This window comes from Zootoca vivipara, chromosome 3 (genome assembly GCF_965207765.1).
Source record: "Zootoca vivipara chromosome 3, rZooViv2.hap1.1, whole genome shotgun sequence".
In the NCBI taxonomy this organism is placed as follows: domain Eukaryota; kingdom Metazoa; phylum Chordata; class Lepidosauria; order Squamata; family Lacertidae; genus Zootoca; species Zootoca vivipara.
The window spans coordinates 55,544,595-55,565,331 of NC_142586.1; the positions used below are offsets into that span (position 1 = coordinate 55,544,595).

The following is a 20,737-nucleotide window of genomic DNA, read 5'->3' on the forward strand; positions in this document are numbered from 1 at the left end:
ACGAAGGGTTGGACACGACTAAACAACAACAACATGTGACAATGCTAGCAGGACTGCAAAGTCTTCATTCCTTGTCTTGACTAGCCATTGTTATAAAGAAATGTGTAAAGGTAATAAAATAGTTTTTATTTATGTTAATTACATTTCTACAAAGGTCCGGGATCTACCTTATTGAGATGATAAGCTCATGATATCTTTTAGAGAAGTTGTTACAAGATGCCTGTTAAGATTGAGAAAAGATAACACTAGTCCAGTTTATGTTCTGCTGAAGTGCCAAGAGACATCTTTGCAACTGTGAGGATTAAAAGATTTTATATATATATATATATATATATATATATATATATATATATATATAATTGGCACTATATCTCCAGACAGTTGTCATCATTCCTGCTTTGCATTCCAAAGTAGACCTTGCAAACCAGTTTCTTCTGCTGAAGGTTACAAAGGACAGGAATAATGTGAGCATTTCCCCACACTCTCCTTCCAAATTCTTCTTCGAGCGTGACTTTTGTGACACAATCCTACATACCAAAGGCGGCCTTCCACATCCTTTTTGACTGCAACTCCCATCAGCCCCAGCCAGCATAGGCCATGGGCCAGGGACCAGTGATGTACCTGCTATACACAGGGAGTTACTTGCTGGGAATAAGTACCATTGAATTCAATAGGACTGGTGACTGAGTTGGATTGCACCAAAAATGTCATCTATGCATTTTCAGTGACATGACTGAGGTTTTAGAATGAACCTTGGTTGGACTAAGGCTAATCTATCACAATAAATAAAGGGGTTGAAGGACTCCAGTACAGCTTGTTGCTGCAACTCCATGAAATATAGCTATGCAAAAATTAAGTCTCAAGTTGTTAGAAACTATACATAATTCCTACATACATATTGCTCATATTACAGATATGTAAGTAGCTATTCAATTGTATTTCTCTGTGTGACGCTGTTCTGCAAGCTAAATTACACAAACGGCTCCTAGCTAATGGATTTATTTTGAGCCAGAAGAGCAGGTGGGAGCAATACACAATGAGATTTCCTGCTTCATTGGCTAGCGGTATGTAGATTAATGATTCATTTCAGCACAATATGAATAATATTAGTGTAGTGAATTACCCTTTGTAATAGGATACAGTTTCCTGTGTCTTATGAGCCATTTGTTAGTGGGTATTGCAAGTTATGGAAGTGTGCTTCACAGTGTGTACTGTACAGATTGAGGCAATTACCAGTGGAAATGGAATCTTGTGTCTTATCATGTGGGCCATAGTGTCTAATACAGGAAAATTCTGGGAAATATTTAGAGGGGTTCTTTGGTAACTCAGTTCTACAAGCTATGCTGCCCCACAGGCCCCAGGACAGAAAATGGAATTTACAAAATCTAAAACGCTGTAACAATTAAAAATTCTAACAAATAAAATGGGTGTGTGTGCAGCTGTGAATAATTGCTTAGCTATTCTTAACTGCTAAACACTTGAAAAGGATTTTTCTTTTTTTTAAAAAAAAATACTTCCACAGTTCATAGAGACATATTTTCACATATGATTTACATTAATTATAAATGATGGATTAAATAGGTTTTGGAAGTTGACTTGGACTTCTGAATGACCCAACAAGTATGTTGATCACAACACATGTCTGAAGCATACATCTGTTTACAAAATATATAAACACTCTAATAAACATGTTTTTGCATTTTGCATAGACCTCTACTTCTATCACTTTTAGCTTTCTCTTCTATTATAGTTTCACCCTCCATCCTTTCTGCTATTTTAAATTATTCATTCTTACGATTGTTCCAAAATTGCCAGTTAAAACAGAATTTGTGGCATATCCTGACCATTGTCCACATTGGATCAGCCTATGTCTTACATATTTCACGAAGACATAAGCTACAATTTATTTTTATCTATCTAACATTTTTTATCTATTTAACAAAATTTAATTTATTTATTTTTAAAAACCCACCTCGAACTGGCTTACAAAAGATGGACAGAGGTCAGTGTACTGAAAAAAATGTTTCAACATGACCAAATAGCCACAAAAGCCCAAATGCTGTTGACTTCACATGTAAGAAAATTTTAATGCAAATTAATAATTGATTTTTGTAACAATGGCCAATGCAAGGGTTTCCCGAACCTCCCAATATGCACAAAAATGTAAGGTGTGAACTAATTGTGCATGGATTCGGTTCACAGTTCACAGTAAAATCTGTGAGCTTCAGCATTTACTTTAGTTTGAGGATGATATCCTTGAGTGAGTGATCTGAATGTTCATTTTGTGTGTGTGGTTCATTTCACGTATCTTCAGCAAATGAACACCTGCATTTCCCCTCAATCTCAGGGGAAATAGTAACCAAACCTAGAGGCAGCTGTTGAGATTATTGAAAATGACTTTCTGTGTGATATCAAGAGGGCACTTGGGACTGATCCTAGAGGTGGCAATGTGACATGTCTGGTATGCAACAGAACATACTCCTCCCCTCTCTGGGTGTGGCTACTTCCATAGCTTAGTGGGAACTAACGGGAACATTGGTCTTGCCAGTATAGGAAGTCTTAGCTGTTATGTAGAGCTGTTGGTCTATTGTTTGCCAAAAAATACAAACTTTTGAAGTTATCCAGATTCCTGCTGCTTCCTGGAATTTGGGCACACCGGTTGCAAGATTTTCTCAAACCAAGAGTCCCCTTCCCAAACCCATAGGATACTCCATTATCTCAGAACTGGGCCCGCATCTTCCATAAGCCTGAAGCATTTCTAAGAGAGAGACTGCAGGTATTCCTTATGCACCATGAGTGAGTGTGAGTGTGTGTGTGTGTGCGTGTGTGTATCTGTATCTGACAATTTAAGATAACACTTCATGCACCTTAAGAAGTGGACTGTAATCCATAAAAACTAGTGCAACCCTGTTCTCTCATTAAAAACTAGTGCAATATAATATATTATTTATTTATTTATTTATTTATTTATTTATTTATTTATTTATTTATAACCCCACCCATCTGGCTGGGTTTCCCTAGCCACTCTGGGCGGCTTCCAACAGAAAAATGAAATAAAATAATCTATTAAACATTAAAAGCCTCCCTAAACAGGGCTGCCTTCAGATGTCTTCTAAAAATCTGGTAGCTGTTTTTCTCTTTGACATCTGATGGGAGGGCGTTCCACAGGGCGGGCGCCACTACCGAGAAGGCCCTCTGCCTGGTTCCCTGCAACCATTTAGGGCTTTAAAGGTCAGCACCAACACTTTGAACTGTGCTCAGAAACATGCAACCTGTTCTCTCATTATCTTCAACTAATATGCTTAGGCTGCAAACCATAAACCAGTTACTTCAGAGCAGCCCTTTTCAAACAAGCTGCCATTATGCTGCCATTGCCTCCTTATCTTGCTATCTCATTCAAGTCATCATCAATAGTCCAGAAGAAGTGTGCATGCACACGAAAGCTCATAACAAAATAAAAACTTAGTTGGTCTTTAAGGTGCTACTGAAGGAATTTTTTTATTTTACTTCGACCCAGACCAACACGGCTACCTACCTGTAAATAGTCCAGTTAGATTGCATGTTGTATATTGCAGAGCTGGTGCAAGATTTGAACCCAATATTTGACTAGATTTACAGCTCAAACCTGCAGTGTCATTTTAAAATGTCACGTGTTCCTAGTTTCTACTGGTTTCTGTAGTCTGTTTCTTACAATATGGGCCTGCTCCCTTGTGGGGATTTTGGAAAGGCAGAGGAAATATCCATTCTCCTATGCCAGGTCTCTGACTGCTTATCTAGTCCTCAAGGGTTGTTCTTCTCCCCACCCCTTTCCATTGTTTCTTTTCATGAAGCCACTCTCCGGCAGTTAAGCTGTGGAATGGACACTGCAATATCTAGGGTATTCCTCAACTTTCTCAGATGTAAATAACTTGGTATAATTTCAACAAAGAACTTGTGGAATTTTCACAATTAAAGGCTGAAGTGGAGAGAGTAGTCTATTGTCTACTCTATGCTTCAAAATGAGTTTAGTATGCTATATTAATAATTACTGGCAATAGGTCTTCACATTAAAATAAAAACCAGTCTCAAAAGAGTTTTGATTAGCTTGGAATTTTGATTATTTTCTGGGCTCTTTTTTAAAACACTCTTACTGCATTTTTTTATCATTGGCTTAGCTAAAAGAAAGTGCTAAAAGTTTCAGATCTGCAGTGAGCAGAAAAATTTAATGTAGATCTTACTATCCTGCTGCAGGAAACACAATACACATAATATCTAAGCACCTGTGGGCTCCAGTCCAGCATGTTAATGGAATGAAACTTAATGCTAGTATTCTGTACATACTTGGAAACCAGTCCAAACACCACCCCCACCCCCAAACGATGTGGGGAAGCCTTGCACACACTATTCCCAGGCTGGATCTTTGCATCCATAATGTAGGTCTGAATACAGAGTTCAAGATACTGGATCAGGAGTCAACAGATTGCTAGCAACAGATTTAGCCAAGTAGAAGCTATTATTTGAACCACACCTGTCTGCATTTGGAACTAATATGGCAACCATTCTTGTTATAATAGTTGAAATGTGCTGCATTCCAGTCTTCTAAATGCCAAAGGGGGGGGGATAAGTTTTCTTTTAATAGATAAAACCAGATGGCTTTGAGTGCATGGTAGAAAGTATCTCTCTTCATGAAATAGCTGTACAAGTGTGATTCAACAATTTTTTCACAAAACACTAATACTAACACAATATCCTTATTGTTCCTTACCATTGTCTCACCAGATTTCACTGACATAAATTTCATTTATTATTTTTAGAACAGTTTAATTAAACTAAATAAAAAATAAAATGTATACTGTATCATTATAAAAGTTAACAATTATACATGCTGTACTTATCTAATATATACATATAACCTACTATATTTTGTATAAATGTGTTCCAAATATCATTACACTTATCTATGCAAAGTCTATGTTCATAAGCAATCCGTTCATAAATTGCAAGTGTAGTCATATCTTCAATCCATTGATTAAATGGAACCATACAATTATATTTCCAGTGCATCAGTATCAGTCTTTTGGCCATAGTAAGGGCATGAATAATCCATTTACGGTGTCCAGTTGTCAAATTCCATATTGTAAGTATGTAGTTTGAAATATTATCCTCTGAAAATTGTATCCCCCTTTCCCCCGGACACTGAAATAAATTTCTACCCAGCCTTATGTAGAATACTCATATGCTCAATAAAGCAATATAGTGATAAGTCCATATAGATCTGCCTTGGAAGGCAATTCCAGATCATTGGTGACACAAGTAAAGCAGGTCTGATCTGCATCCCTAGCTGCCAAATGGCATTCTGAGGGGGAGATGCTAGAAGCAGGAATGTTTGGAAGCCTACATATGGGAGACTAAAACCCCTCAATTCACCCAGGACCAAAGGTGGTTACGAGTTTCAAATGTAAGCACTGGCACATTGAATTGAGGCCAGAAGTGAACCATGTAGTGCAGAACAGATAGGCTATAGAGTCTGGAGGTGAAATTTAGAGCAATATTTTTAAATGCTTTCAATGGCATGTGTCACAGAACACCATGTTCTTTTGAATAGTTGTCCCTGAGCATGTGCAGAATGTATTTCTGCAATTCTGAACAAACCACAGGTAGTACCAGTACATATGGGATTAAGGGCCGGAGCTTTGAGATCACAATTTATGTATTTCAGATAGGTGTCAGATACTTCACACAGCACACAATTATTTTATGGCATTCACTGTTGCAAGATGTACTGGTGGCCATTAAATGTCAGTGATTTTAAAAGAGAATCATACAAATTTCATTTGAGTTAGTAGTCATTGTGGTCGGATGCAATCTCCTGGTTCAGAAATCCCACTTCCTGAGGAGCAAGAACCAGAGTGAGCTGTTACTTTCATGCCCTGGCTGTGGGCTACCTGAAGGCTTCTGCCTGGCCACAGAAAAAAGTAGGATGCTAGGCTTAGTGAGCCTTTGGTCTGCTCCAAAGTGCTTTTCTTATGTCCTCACATTGACAGAGTGCTGCTATGTGATAGAAACAGACAAGGATTTCCAGGGGTCAATCAACCTACTATAGCTGAAAGTTGCCTCAGAATCCCAAATATGTTTGCTTGGTTAACACTTTGAACATGACCTTCAAGATGAAGACAACTTAAGGTTTAAGAATGAATCATATCCTTCATTAGAGGATCATTCATTGAAGAGAGTTGTGTCAAGAAAAAACTGTGGCTCAGATTTTCTTTCAAAAAAGAACAACCCATTGTTTCCAATTGCCTGCCTTGGTGATTTCAATCATGCTCCTATTCAGTTTTCCTCTCTTGACTCATGTGATAGCAAGTCAGAGGAAACACCACATTTCCTGGGAGCAATGCTAAATTCATGCTAGCCTGCCACCTTTTGCGAACATTTTAAACTCAGAGCACTGAATATAACCCAACTTTTAGAATGGTTGATTTGAGTGTTTCACAGTTCTCTCTCTTTTTCTCATCTAAGTACTATGTGACCCAATAATCTCTATGGCTGGAGTAATATAAATGCAATTGGACATCTTTAGAACAACTGAGCCATTTATTCCTTGCCCTCCATCCCCAAAAACTGGCAGATGAAAATTGAATATGGCTCCCCACGATAATAAGTCAGAGAGGAGCTCTTGTAAAATGCAGTCGTTTCCCAAGGTATTCAAACAGGAAAAGAACCTTAAATTACCAAGCACTCCAAACAGACCAATTCATTTCAAATGGCTTCATTTTGTGAAAGGGTAAAATATACTCTAGTCGTATTTAAGCTGCACTACATTGTTTGCTATAAATGACATCCATTCATCTGATTCAGTGTGGCTATAACTACTGACTTGAGTTCACTCTGTCATTTAGTGGGGAAATGAAGAGAGTAGAGGGTTTGTGTTGGAAATGTCAGGAAGGGGAGTGAGCGAGAGCTGAAAGACTAAGGAGCTGCAATGACAACAGCATAACCACTTTTTGTGACATACCTTGTTGCTGCCATTGTGTCCTTGAAGAAGTGTACAATGATAATAGCTAAGTTCCTGTGTGCAACTATCACCCAAGATGGCCATCAGTATTTCCTCCCTATAACATTCAGCAGGTTTGAATAGTCAGGTTCCAGTGTCTGTCTTGAGTCATGCTAGTGAAAACTGTAATGGCCCTTCTGAACTAGGGCCTGGGAGACTAGGGTTCAAATCCCCACTCAGCCATGAAGCTTACTGAATGACATTGGGCTGGTCACTCCTCAAGTGTGATGTTGACTTCCTCCCTTATTATCTGGAACCACCTGCATGTTGTGAAGGAGAAAGTACTTTGCTATTACATTAGATAATGGTTGGGTGGCGTATTTCTGTTGCAGAAAGGGACAGGGAAAGGAAGGATAAAAAGTCAGATATGGGACACAAAGAACTGTCAGGAAATGATCAGGGGTGAGTGTGGGACAATGGCTTTGATAGGACTAGGGTGATGTGAGTGAATAGAAGCAACCTAATTGGCTAGGAATCACTTAAAATTCCAAGGGAATAGTGGCAGCCTGATGGAACTTCATTTTGGCTTGACACAGTCAAGTTAGATGCTTCAGTATACTTTATGAAAAGGATGTCAATATCCTATCTGGGACAGGGCTTCTAGTCTTTGAGAAAGTGAGTAGAACAAGTTCTATAGCCGGGTTTCCCCCAGATGTTGCTGGATTACAACTCCCACCACCACTTGACATGCTATCTGGGGCTGGTGAGAGTTGGAGTCTCTACAACATCTGGGGGACACCATGTAGCCTAACCCTGTTCTATAGGGGTGCAGGTCCTCCTACCGTAGTGCTGCAAAGATGGAAAAAATGGATTTCCAAGCATTGCACAATTGGGAATCTCTCATAGACTAATATAGGTCCATTAATTTCAATGACTCTTAAGTTAGTTGGATACAGCCCTCTGTATTCTAGTTGCTGGGATATAAAAAGCTGGGGAGAACAATATCCCAATTGGTTTCCTGGAAATATTTGTCTGGTCACTGTTTGAAATAGGATAAGAAATGTTTGAAATAGGTCTGATCCCAAAGGACTCTTCTTATGCTCTACCAGTTTGTTGTGATGACAGTTAACCATCCTCTTTTCTAGCAGGCTTAGCCAGACAGACATAGATTTCACTCTGTTTGCTGCTAGGTGCTTGCAAGTCACAGTTAAAGGACACGGATGGTCAGTAAGGGGAAATGCTTCATGATACAGCTTTATGCAGCACTAAACAGTACAGTGCTCACCTCTGGATAATTTAGAGAGTGAGGCAGTCACCCCAGAACCTTTCTTGAACACAGCAATTAAAAACACAACAAAGTATAAATGTTAGCTGACACTAAATTCATTTTTAGAAAGCTCTCGGAGTTCTCTGCTGGGAAACCCCTGAAGTACTTAGTTACGGTAGCAAAGTATTAGTGTGAAATCTCCATTTTTCTCCTTTACACATTTTAATGCCAACACTGGAAAAGCTGCCAAGCTACCATGAAAAAAAATGAAACAGCTCTAATTATTTCATCTGTTCCACTCTGTAATTATAATATTCACAAACTTCAGTTGGTGTGAATTGGCAGAGTTCCAGTGAAAACCCAAGCTTTCACCAACTAATGATATAGAACATTGTCTTCTAGTTTCTCACCATAAAATTTTCTTTGTCATTCTTCATACTTCTTGCTGTAACTCCAGAACTGAAAACACTAAGCTTTCTGTTTACACCTTGCATTTCTTAAGAACCCCAGAAATGGAAATGATGGCTTGCTGTGGTTCTCCATTATCTTCAGGAGGGCCTGTATTGGACCTGGAGAAATACATGCAGCTGCTTGTCTCCAGGAAAACTAAGCAGTGTTTCTTCTGTGTGATAAATATTGATTTATATATTATACAACAGTGTTGGAGAGGCTATCTAGAATGAAACCCTATTACCTTTCAATGTATGCTAATACTTTCCTTTATATCAGGCATCCCCAAACTGAGGCCCTCCAGATGTTTTGGCCTACAACTCCCATGATCCCTAGCTAACAGGACCAGTGGTCAGGGAAAATGGGAATTGTAGTCCAAAACATCTGGAGGGCCAAAGTTTGGGGATGCCTGCTTTATATAATGGATGGATTTCCAGTATATAAAATGCTGTTCAGAGGGCAATACCTATACCCCAGTCATCCAACTGCCCATATTTGCAATATATTTTGTCTAAGAGTTTGCTACATTCTAAATGTGAGTATCTAGGAAATCCTTTTATTTTAATTATTCTTACTGAGATGTATACTCGTATCCACCTGTTTCATTTTTATCTGGGTTGTAATAAAATCTGATTTACAGAAAGATAAATTATTAGCACATCCAAAGCTTATTCAAATATAATTGTGTCTTGTGTATCAGTCTTGGTAAGTAGGTTAGTAAAAAATAAATCCTTTGTAAATTAGTTGGAAAGGCAGGTGAAAGAGCAAATCGTAATGAGTGTTGATTAAATGTTCATAATCTGCTTATATGAGAGCAGTACTCAAAAGCTGCAGGTAGAAATCACCAGCTGAATGTTCAGGGTGGTGTTTCTCAGATGAAGAAAGATTAAAATGGGTTTCCAGGTGGGATTGGAACACCAACTGGGGACTGGGAAATATATGGAGGATGGTGGAGCTCAGCGGTAGCAATTTTGTGAGGTTACTGAAATTTTATTATTTGCTAAATTTGTATAATGGTGTGTGTGTGTGTGTGTGTGTGCCATGCCTTGTGATTGATTATGTGGAGTAGGGCTTACCTAGTCCCCTGCCCCATATTTTATTCAAGTTGGCACCCTTGTGGGTACAGCATATCACATGACATTGTGATGGTTCTACAACCTGAATCAGTGCTCATCTTTGCTGTGCTTTCCCTCTTCCATAGCCCCTTGACCCAAGCTCCTTCATATTAGATATAGGAACTGCTAGGATCTTAGTGGTAGAGCTTGAGATTGAGGTACAGCCCTTTCATGCTACTTTATATGCTAGACATCTATCCCAAAGCGAGCAACAGCAGAGCAACCATAGAACAACAATAGAGGACAGGAGGTTTAACACAGGGCAAATGTTCAGCTTCACTTCTCATGTATGGGATGCTGCTGTAAACAGGATATATGCTACTGTTTTCTCTGTAGACTTTGTATTATAGCTTGCTAAAGCCAAGCTATAATATCAAACTTCTTCAGAATCAGCATTGCTTGCTGGTAAATGAGCAAAAGAAAATTATACTTCAACCAGTTATTCTGATATATATTTTTCTTACATTCTCCCAGGTGTTCCAAATTGCTTATATCATTTTAAAAGCAGCTAATTCACCACGACCTGGAAACTGGGTTTTGGAACGTTCACTAGATGGTGTCAACTATGAGCCCTGGCAGTACTACGCTATCACGGACACAGAATGTCTGACTCACTACAACATTCTTCCCCGCACTGGACCTCCATCGTATACAAAAGATGACGAAGTTATATGCACTTCATATTACTCCAGGATTCATCCACTGGAGAATGGAGAGGTAAGGTGGGGGAGCACTGCAGATGTCAATATGGTGGCAACCACACTGCCCTCTGAATATGCATATTTTCCCATAAATTAATGTTTGTGCATGCATAAGATCGGGAGTTGCATTTAACATATGGCATTTCACTTGAAAGCTTATAGTTTGTATTAACTTACTTGTGCAAGTTATCAACTGAAGAAGCCCATTTTGGGCGAAACAGGGATGTACCCAGGAACCTTGTCTTTCCTTTTCCTATGGACGGTACCTGTGTGCTGAGCCTGGCACCGGTGGACACATTCGCTACCATTTCTTGGACTTGGGCCCACCACGCCCTCCTGCCAGTGAACCCACGAGCGTCTGGTCTGCGCCTGCTGCGCCTCGTTTCTTTGGGTACTCCTCCAATATCTTATTTGGTTGGACTGCAATCTCTATTAACACTTTAAGTTTTGGGACTGTACCCTCGCCTTTGACATAGTTTGTTTTTGTGTATATAATAATAATAATTTTTGTACTCATTCTGTATTAGTTTATACATTTATTATAGCCAGTTACGGTAGTGTATGGTTTTAAGATCGGGAGTTTTCAAACATAGCCATGGTGTACAGAAGAAAGTATATTCAGATGTCTCCAAAATTTTATATCCAGTAACAGTGGCTATACTCAAGCTTTGCAACATCATTTACAGGTTGTGAAGATAGGGAGCCCTCTTTATTTGATGCTTGAGTAGAAACGTTTGCTCAGGGTGCTGGAGCAGAGCAAAAGGTGTTAAGCAGCAAAGTAGCATCTCACTCTCTTCCAGTGTTGTGGCTTGGTTTGGTTCTCCAGAGTTCCCCCTTGTAAGCTCTATGTGTGCATCACATGTGGCCAGAGGGATATAGCCTTAAGTTGTGTGCTGTGATTTAGTGCTGAGCTACACCCTAGCCTTTGGTCTGCCATGGTGAAATAAATGGGGGACTGTTTTTGATTCAGTTCCCATTTTTCCCTTTCCAAAACAATGGACAACGAGAAATTGAGCTATTCCTTGACATTCAAACTACCCCAATCAGTATTACTGAAAAATAACATGCCAAAATGTTTTATACTACATTTCTTGCAAAAAAAAAGTGTTTGGTAGGCTAAATTGCATGCAAAAAATATGTATATTAGGAGAAACATACACTAAAATGCTGGGCAAGCAACTGCAAATCTCGCAAATTTGGCTGTCACAAATTTGTGAAAACCAGACAACAAATATGTAATTTTCACTTGATCATCCACATCAGGTATCTAATGCAACAAATCAAGGATAAACTTAGCTCTCAGTTCAGCATGCAGAGGGCAATATTGTACAGGGTGGTGGCATATCCAGTGTTCCACTGGCATAGCACAGCTTTTGCCAAATTCTGTAGCCTCTCAGCTGATGGATCTTCTCTATTAAATTGGATCCTAAGAGAGTGATCAAATGGCAAATGTTCTGTTCCTAATTTGCATTTTTGGATATGTCCAAAGGGATTTTGGATGTGTCATTTCTGACTCATATGGTACATTGTGCACAAATCAGTGATGGATAGGTAGGTGATATGTTTTGTGGGGAAGTGAGTCATAAAGAGCTTCCTGGTTTTCAAATTATAATGAAAAGGCTGGAATGAATGTATAAAATCAGATTTATATTTAAAAACATAAATGCCAAACCATATGCTTTAAAAAAAGAATGTGAATTTCCATGTCATACCACAAAATTGGGTTTTCCCAAGAATTTTTTGGCATAAATTTCAGGCTGTGTTGTTGGGTTTTATGATGGTTTAAAATGGAAAATTACTATACTCCACCGGGTTCTAAGGACTTTACTGTTCTTTATCTATACTAGGATGCTAGGCTAACAATATTGATAATATGAAAAGAGCCATAAGTGTGTGAGCTTTCCTTTCAGCACTAATTAAGACTATGTGGTGTAAACGTGCAACTGCCTTTACACTACCTTTCCTCCCCATTTAATAAAATTTCAACCTTTTCAAAAGCTTTACAAAGACAGCATCATCACGTTTGATTCCTGCGATTTTCATTAATCTGAAAACTAAAAATTAATGGTAACCATGGTGATTTTTGCTTCATTTCACTTGCATTGAAGCCACTGTTATTTGCATTTAATTTTGTTCTTTATAAAAAGCAGTTGGTTTCTTCTTTTTAAGGATTAGAACTTAGTGCCTATGTTTTTATTAATCTTGTTATGTAAAATTATTCTAGCGACATTAACTCTTACTCTTAGTAATATCTTTTTTTTTCCTGTGGAAGATACAGGGCTTTTGTTTAACTTGGTCTTCATTTAGGCTGAACTTTCTAACAACCCCATGCATTGCATTCTTCATTTTTATGATCCCTTTCAGTCCGATCAGTGAAATCAGAAATCAGCTCTGAAGAGCAGAGGTTTGTCACGAATTACTTTCATATCTGATGAAGGATGAAATCTAATTTGCTTTAAGTTCTCTCCCCCTCCCCCTCCCCCGAAAGTCTGGTTTGCTCATCCTCATGTCTGTTCCTCCACATGTATCCATATGTACACTCTGCACTGTTTCTGAGCAGGGTTTCTATCTACCTGTCACACCCTTTTACCCACAGAGCAATAATGTACATTTAGTAGCTTAACTAAGAAGTTTTCTGTTTTGCATCATACTGCAATTCATTGTGCTTTCTATCATTTCAATGCTAGTGTTTTTTAATGACTTTTAATGACATGCAAGTTTCAGTCGGGATACTGTGGGGCTTTGCAAATAAAGCAACAATAGCACAAGAGGCCAGTCACCCATCCGAAAGTGTGTTTTGATTACTAATGCCATGCATTCCTTAAGAAACCACCAGAACATGTAGAGTTGTATATGGTTTTCAGACTACTTTATTAACTCAAGAGGGCATATAGCAGTGCACATGGATACTGTAAAACAGATACAGTCATACCTTGGATCTCAAACACCTTGGCTCCTGAACAAATCGGCTCCCGAACGATCGAAACCAAGAAGTGAGTGTTCTAGTTTTCAAACAGTTTCTGGAAGCTGAATGTCCAGTGTGCCTTCCACGACTTCTGATTGACTGCAGGGCGCTCCTGCAGCCAATTGGAAGCTGCCCATTGGTTTTCAAATGGTTCCAGGAGTCGAACGGCCTCCCAGAACGCATTCTGTTCGACAACCAAGGTAATAATAATAATAATAATAATAATAATAATAATAATAATAATAATAATTTTTATTTATACCCCGCCCTCCCCAGTCAAAAACCGGGCTCAGGGCGGCTCATACATACAGGTACCACTGTATGTGTACCAGGATACACAGCCAGATCTCAGACAAGCAGCATACACAGAGGGATTACAACATTCTCTCCTATGTCCCTGGGTCCAGCATTTTCACAAGAACTGCACAGCACATGCACCTTCACCACCCCATACCTCTGTAAATCCCAGGTCCTGTTTATCTTATACTAATCTTTGGGGTCACTCATACTGCAGGAATACCCCTCAATTATCACTCATATGCATGAATATTCCTCAATTATTCCCATTTGAAATTTTACAGCTGAATGTGTGGCTACACTCAGTTTGAAAGCATTGTGTCTTAGGGAATGCAAGGTGAAAGTTGCTTCTGTGGCATGTGATGTCTTCCAGGCCCGGCTCTAGGTGCAGTCCCGGTGGCACGGGGCCGGCAGGGGGGGCGCTGCGCAATGAAGCCGCGCTGCGTGCTGCGAGGGCGGGGGCTCCGGAGCGATCTCCGCGCCTCAGCGCCAGGGCGCCCGACCTGCTCTAGACGGCCCTGATGTCTTCTTCACACCTATAAGCCAACACTTAATGACGTGTTCAAGAAACCGGATGGTAAAGATACATCTATATCCAGCCATAGTCCAGCATGCCAGTCAGAATCCACGGGTGCTGACAGTTCTTGGGCATCTTTTCCACCTAGGCATTAACACATACCTGATGAGCTTCAGCAAGGTGGCTGCATTATGTGTCCTAAGACCATACCTTGGCACCTGATACTGCTCAACACTGCACTTGTGCATTTCTTCTGCTGCAGTTGGGGATGGTCAGATGTCGTAAATGTGAATCTGAAAGAGTCACATTTGTTTGGGGGATTTTTAATTCCAAAATAATATTGTTAGCTATGCTTTAATTTTATGTTGCATCTTCTAGTCTATTGCTCATCCATTCCCATCTGCATTGGTAGCTGACTCATGCATGACTTTTTGTTGTCTATAAATTTGAGTCCTATATGTATAGATCTACATGGTGACTATTCCTGGGAACAAAAGCAGTTTGCGAATTAATCATGTCAGTGAATGGTAGAGGTAATGGTCATAATAAGATCCATTTTAGTGTGCATAAGCACATATCTTTTATTATCTGAGAGTGACTGGTGAACTTTGTAATGTGAAGCTATATTATACAACCTAGCCTATGAACTATTTCCTGATTTCTTTAGTTTTATAACTACCTTAAAGGGGGACATCAGAAAGCACCTGCACATTTTCTTTAATCAAACTGCATTTGATTGCCTGGTAAGATTATAGGTAAAAGCACACTCCCCAAGGAGAGATGGAGAGTATTAATGCAGTATCGATTCTTCATAAGTACAGCAGTGCAGTAAAAGGAGTTTTGAAAGAAGCTATTAGTTATGAGCAAGCAGGAGTCAGGCAAGGACACAACATCCTGGAGACAGATACAGGCATGGGTGTTGGATATGGATTCTATACTCAGAGGTGTGTATTGTTTCTAAATCAATGCTAGTTAGTATTTTTAAGACTGTGTGTGTGTGTGTAGATATAGTAACAGAGATAAAATATTTTTATACTGCCCTTCATCTGAAGGTCACATAAGAATACAAAGTGAGAACACAAAATACCTTGTAATAATAATACTAATACTAATAAACATAAACAAACCACAAACACATTTCAGTCCATAGAACGTTTATTCAGCCAAAGGCCTGGTTATATGGTTAAATAGTTACATTTATAGTTCTTTTTCATTTGTGAGAGGAGTACAGGACCACCACTCAGTGGATTTAATATCTGCCTGCATAAGGTTCTAGAAACTAAGTACCATTTGCTGCTGCAAATTATTCTAGCAGAGACTGCAGTTTGAAACAAAGGTATATTGTATGCACAACTGTGGCATAAATATGGATCCTGCTCTGGATTTCTTCTTTTAGACAATGTGTTATCCTAAACTGTTTCACAGGGAATTAGGAAACACAGAGTTAATGCTCAAAATTATTACGTCAAAACAACATTCAAAGAGTTCAATAAAAATGTAGTTTCTCACTATTGTTTATTTCCGCCAGGAGTTTTGCTATCATTTGTCAGTTCAGTGGCATAAAAGTCCTGGCATGATGGGGAATATCACTATATACTTAGTTCAAATAAACTAAAGAAATGTTAGGAGACACAACCACGTGATATTTCTGTGTGCTTTGCTCATGGAAAAGCACAGATAGAAACAGAATTTAGTAACAACCTTGAGAAAAGCATGGTCTTATTGGGCTTCAAGTGTTGTTATTTGTATGGATGCTGGACAAATTCATCAAAATGAGATTAAAATTCAGCATCTTTCTATTCTGATGTGAAATATGGTAGTTTTTCAAGTGCTTCCTCCATACTCTCAACACTTGGTCCATCCTGATACAGCACAAAGATAAGGGCTAGAGGATAACTTCCTGTCGCTATAAAAATTGATTTAACAAATGTGTCAGTCTTTGTTTAATTTGGCTAGCCAAACGGAAGCTTGAAAACACACATTTAGAGACTGAAGGGAATCTAGAAATCCACAAACAACTCAAAAGGGGAAAACTCAAATAAAAGGAATCACGCCAACAAAATTTAGCCAGTTACAGATTGTATAGAGAAAAGCCTCCGAGAGAAGCCGTGAGATTGTAGCTGTGCTACTGCTTTCATCTACCATGTGCTCATCTGCTAACACCTGGATCCATTTTTAAGCCCCCCTCCTTTGAAATGTAGGTCTTGACTCCTTTTGAAAAACTCCCTTTTTTCTATGTAACTCATTCCTGAGCTGCACTAATGTCAGGCCAATAATGTCAGGAGTGCTGAACTCTGGTACTTCTCAATGCCTCTCTTAGATCTCCTTCATTCCTTTGCTGCTTGAATAGGTGTTCAGGACAAACTGATTGGCTGATAGAGGAAAGCATGGAGAGGAGGAGAAAAGGACTTACAAATGAACTGTAAATCCAATTCTCCCCACAGCCTGATTTAATCCTTTCACACTGGGAGTTTCAGAGTGTCAACACCATTGGGTCAAAGGGTCAACATGTCTACAAGTACTCAAAACTGAAACATATTCAACCCAGCGTGGTTTGAAAAATCGCTGTGACATCGTGCTGCCCAGTAAAATTGGTTGAATATAGCAAATGTAATTCCTACCCAAAAAAAGGAAGCCAACATCTACCAAAGTGTTCTAAACTCCCCACCATCTCTGTATGCAGGTATATGTATTAAACCCATTGACCTTTCCATTCTAATCAATGCACTCGTTTTTTTAAGACTCACATTTCATGCTTCTTTTTCAGGATTGCTAATCTTCTCAATGCAGGTTTCAGTACACTAAAGAAGGGAGAAGGTTTGACATGGTGTGTCTCTGGTCAACCTGTACATATACAGGAGAGAGAGAACCGATGATCAGCTGTCTGTTGTGTGTAGGCACCACTACTTTAGAAGGTTCTAAGCTGCTGCTAAGCTGCAAACTCAGCAAGCCTGATAAAAAACTGATTTTTGTCATGGCTTAAAATTAGCCACTGTTTCTTTAATACAAAAGGAACTGAGTCAGCATGAGTCAGCGGCCTACAATGGCAAAGCCTGCACGACTCATGCAACTTTTCACCTAAATGATGTTGTTGTTTAGTCATTTAGTCAGGTCCAACTCTTCGTGACCCCATAGACCATAGCACGCCAGGCACTCCTGTCTTCCACTCCCTCCCGCAATTTGGTCAAACTCATGTTCGTAGCTTCAAGAACACTATCCAACCATCTCATGCTCTGTCGTCCCCTTCTCCTTGTGCCCTTAATTTTTCCCAATATCAGGGTCTTTTCCAGGGAGTTTTCTCTTCTCATGAGGTGGCCAAAGTATTGGAGCCTCAGCTTCACGATCTGTCCTTCCAGTGAGCACTCAGGGCTGATTTTCTTCAGAATGGATAGGTTTGATCTTCTTGCAGTCCATGGGACTCTCAAGAGTCTCCTCCAGCACCATAATTCAAAAGCATTAATTCTTCGGCGATCAGCCTTCTTTATGGTCCAGCTCTCACTTCCATACATCACTACTGTTCACCTACATATGCCTGTATATAAAGAGTGGTCATTGATTGTGTGTGGTGTGGGTTGGTTGGATGGTAGAAAGCTGGTTGCGTTTGGTATGTAAAGCTGTTGGTCATGGTTGGAGAAGACATTTTAGAATAAAAGCAGCATTCTGCAAAGTACTCTTTTTTTTAAGGACTCTTTGTGCCGACTAGGGTCCGAGGACCAGGCAAAGGAGATCAGAACCTTTTCCTTTTCAAACACTGACATGTTTTAGATGTTTTAATTTGCTAGAAGCCACCCAGAGTGGCTGGGGCAACCCAGTCAGATGGGCAGCATATAAATAATAGAAGTTGTTGATGTTGCTAGATGCCACAAGTGGGTTCCAGCTCCACTTTGGCATGGATTCAGTGTCTGAACAATCTGCTTCTTAATAAAGGCCGGACATTTCCCAAACTGCCCATTCTTGATCACTTCACTATATCTAACTATGCTGGCTTCCTTACTGGCTTGCCTGCCTACCTGCTCATACCCTGCTTGCTTCTCTACTTACTGGCTTAATTCAATGATTGCTTAGCCTCTGAGCCACATTGGTCCTATGTAGCACAAGCTACATCAGCAGTTTTAAATTGCATTTTTACCCTTGCACAATTGGAACGTGGGTAGGATAGATTCATTTCAGGGGCAGTTGCCCAACAAACAGATCATGTGCAACCCAAGGAGTAGACTAAATGTGATAGGGTAGCAACAAGAGTGGGGAGCGGTGAAACAGCTGTGATTTTCTCCTCGTGCACCAGCACAACTCAGTGTTTGTTCACCTTACTTGAGGAATAAATGTGGTTCAAAGTGACATGCAGGCAACACGATTAGCAATCATATTTTGAAAACTTAATACTGGGCATGTGTGTGTGTGTAGTTGTTATCAAGGTCACAGCAGGTAGAGAAAGGAGGTTTAAGCTTTTATTCCCCAGCAGGAGTCTCTAAGAAATTCTGCCTCCATCCCATGTAGCAATTAATTTTAGGGGAAAAAAATCTCATATAGGCACTAGTGGGAGCTCTTCCCCACTTAACGCTAAGGGCCCAGGGGGGCAATTTTCATGCAGCTGGGAGAAGAAGGCTTCAATTGACCCATATGTTGTGATCTAGACAGCAATCAGCGCCCTCATATATACTTTTAAATCACATAACACGTGATTGCTAATCACATCATTAATGTGTCGTTTGCCCACAACTACTGTTTAGTTGGTCTTCAACAGCAGAGGAGTTAGGGTTGCAGTCCTAAGCACAATTTCTAGGGCACAAGCCACATTTAAATCAGTAGGGGTTACTTCTGAATATAGATGCTCATGAATGATTCTCAAGTTTGCATGTGAAAAAGCTTTTTCTCAAGAGACCTTTGAGGTGGATTTTGAACTAGAAAAAAGATTAGTATTTGGGAGTAAGTAATTGATGAATGAATAGTAAGCTATTCAGTCTGCAAAAAGAGAAGAAGTATTAACACTATTAAGCAAGTGTACGTAGATATTATGCTCTAGGATAAAAACGATTGGAAAACTTTTATTGCTCAAAAAAGAACACAGAAGAGGATTTGCTTCTATTTCTCTTGGGGAAAGCTGAAATAAAGATACCCTTCTGCTGACAATAATTTCTTTCCATTCTGGCTTTGTGTTATAGAAGCCTGATAGTAATTAATGTCATCTGTAGAAAACAGAACAATGATTAATAACATGATTCATAGAACTGTCTAAGATAGTAAATGATTTAAATGTAACAATTTACAAAGTACACACTGTTCAGAATGAGCCGGTGCTATTTAAGGGTGAAAGGGTTAGGAAACCTATTTGGTCATGTTTGTGTCTAACTCTTATACTGCCTTGAACAATACTTTTGTTTAAGTGCTAGAATGCTATTAAGGGGCAAAGGGAATGTTGCAAATAACTTTCATTATTATCCCAAAGAGCAAAATTTTATTGGCTATATGAAGCCTCCAGATTTTGGAAGCTTCTCTCCGTTGCTGTTGCAAAAGACAGTTGCCTTCATATGAAGGACCACCTGTGCCAATATGAGGCTGCCCAGATATTGAGATTAAAATATGGGCCATTACTCTCTTGGTGTGAGATGTGAGACAGACAGGTTCCAGTGACAGGGCTTTTCTGGTGGTGGTTGAGCACATTTGAAGCTTCCTGTATCTCACATAAAACATGTGGCTATTGTATTAGTCCTTGGCCTGCCTATTTGGTAACACAACTCTAATTAAGACTTATCGCTTGATCCCCAAGCCAAAAATCCCAAGTAACAGTGTGTTGAGTGAATGTAATTTACCCATGAAGTGAAATACAATCTCACTCACAAGTTTCATGTAGATTTGAAGCTGCTTCTATCTCTCTCTTGCGGCACCCACACAAGACTAGAATCTTGTCAGATACTTGATTTGGGGCTACGGAGAGAAAAGTTTGTTTGTTTTTTGCAGCTTTCTTCAAGTTTTTAAATATTTACAAAATGCTTGCATCATGTGATCATCATGGCTTATATCCAGAAGGGGACGGCTTATTTAGAAAACCATCCTCCTGCTGAAAGTGGGAAGCACACCAGGGAGGGGAGGAAGGAAGGAAGGAAGGAAGGAAGGAAGGAAGGAAGGAAGGAAGGAAGGAAGGAAGGAAGGAAGGAAGGAAGGAAGGAAGGAAAGCAGATAGGCAGACTTTCTTGGCCACCTTTCCAGTGATGGATCCAAGAGCAATCTTCCGAAGAAATCTGATTTCATTGTAAAATGAGATTTTAGAAATCAATGTTTTGTTTATATACCCCACCCCAACTTCACAACCCTTAATTTTGCCTCATTTCAAAATATGCTGGTAAAGTTTGTTTTTGTGCACTTTAGTTAATAATAATAATATTATAATAATAATTTATTATTCATACCCCGCCCATCTGGCCAGGTCTCCCCAGCCACTCTGGGCGGCTTCC

At 39.5% G+C, this 20,737-nt stretch overlaps 1 protein-coding gene across 8 annotated transcripts in view; it reads left to right on the forward strand.

Moving 5' to 3' along the window:
- Positions 1–20,737, forward strand: part of LAMA2 (laminin subunit alpha 2) — a 372,327-nt gene that overhangs the window by 111,026 nt on the left and 240,564 nt on the right. For all 8 annotated transcript variants that reach the window (XM_035109029.3, XM_088666122.1, XM_088666125.1 and 5 more), the window contains exon 4: positions 10,280–10,522. In XM_035109029.3, the coding sequence (XP_034964920.3) occupies positions 10,280–10,522 (243 nt within the window). The remainder of the gene's footprint in view (positions 1–10,279; positions 10,523–20,737) is intronic.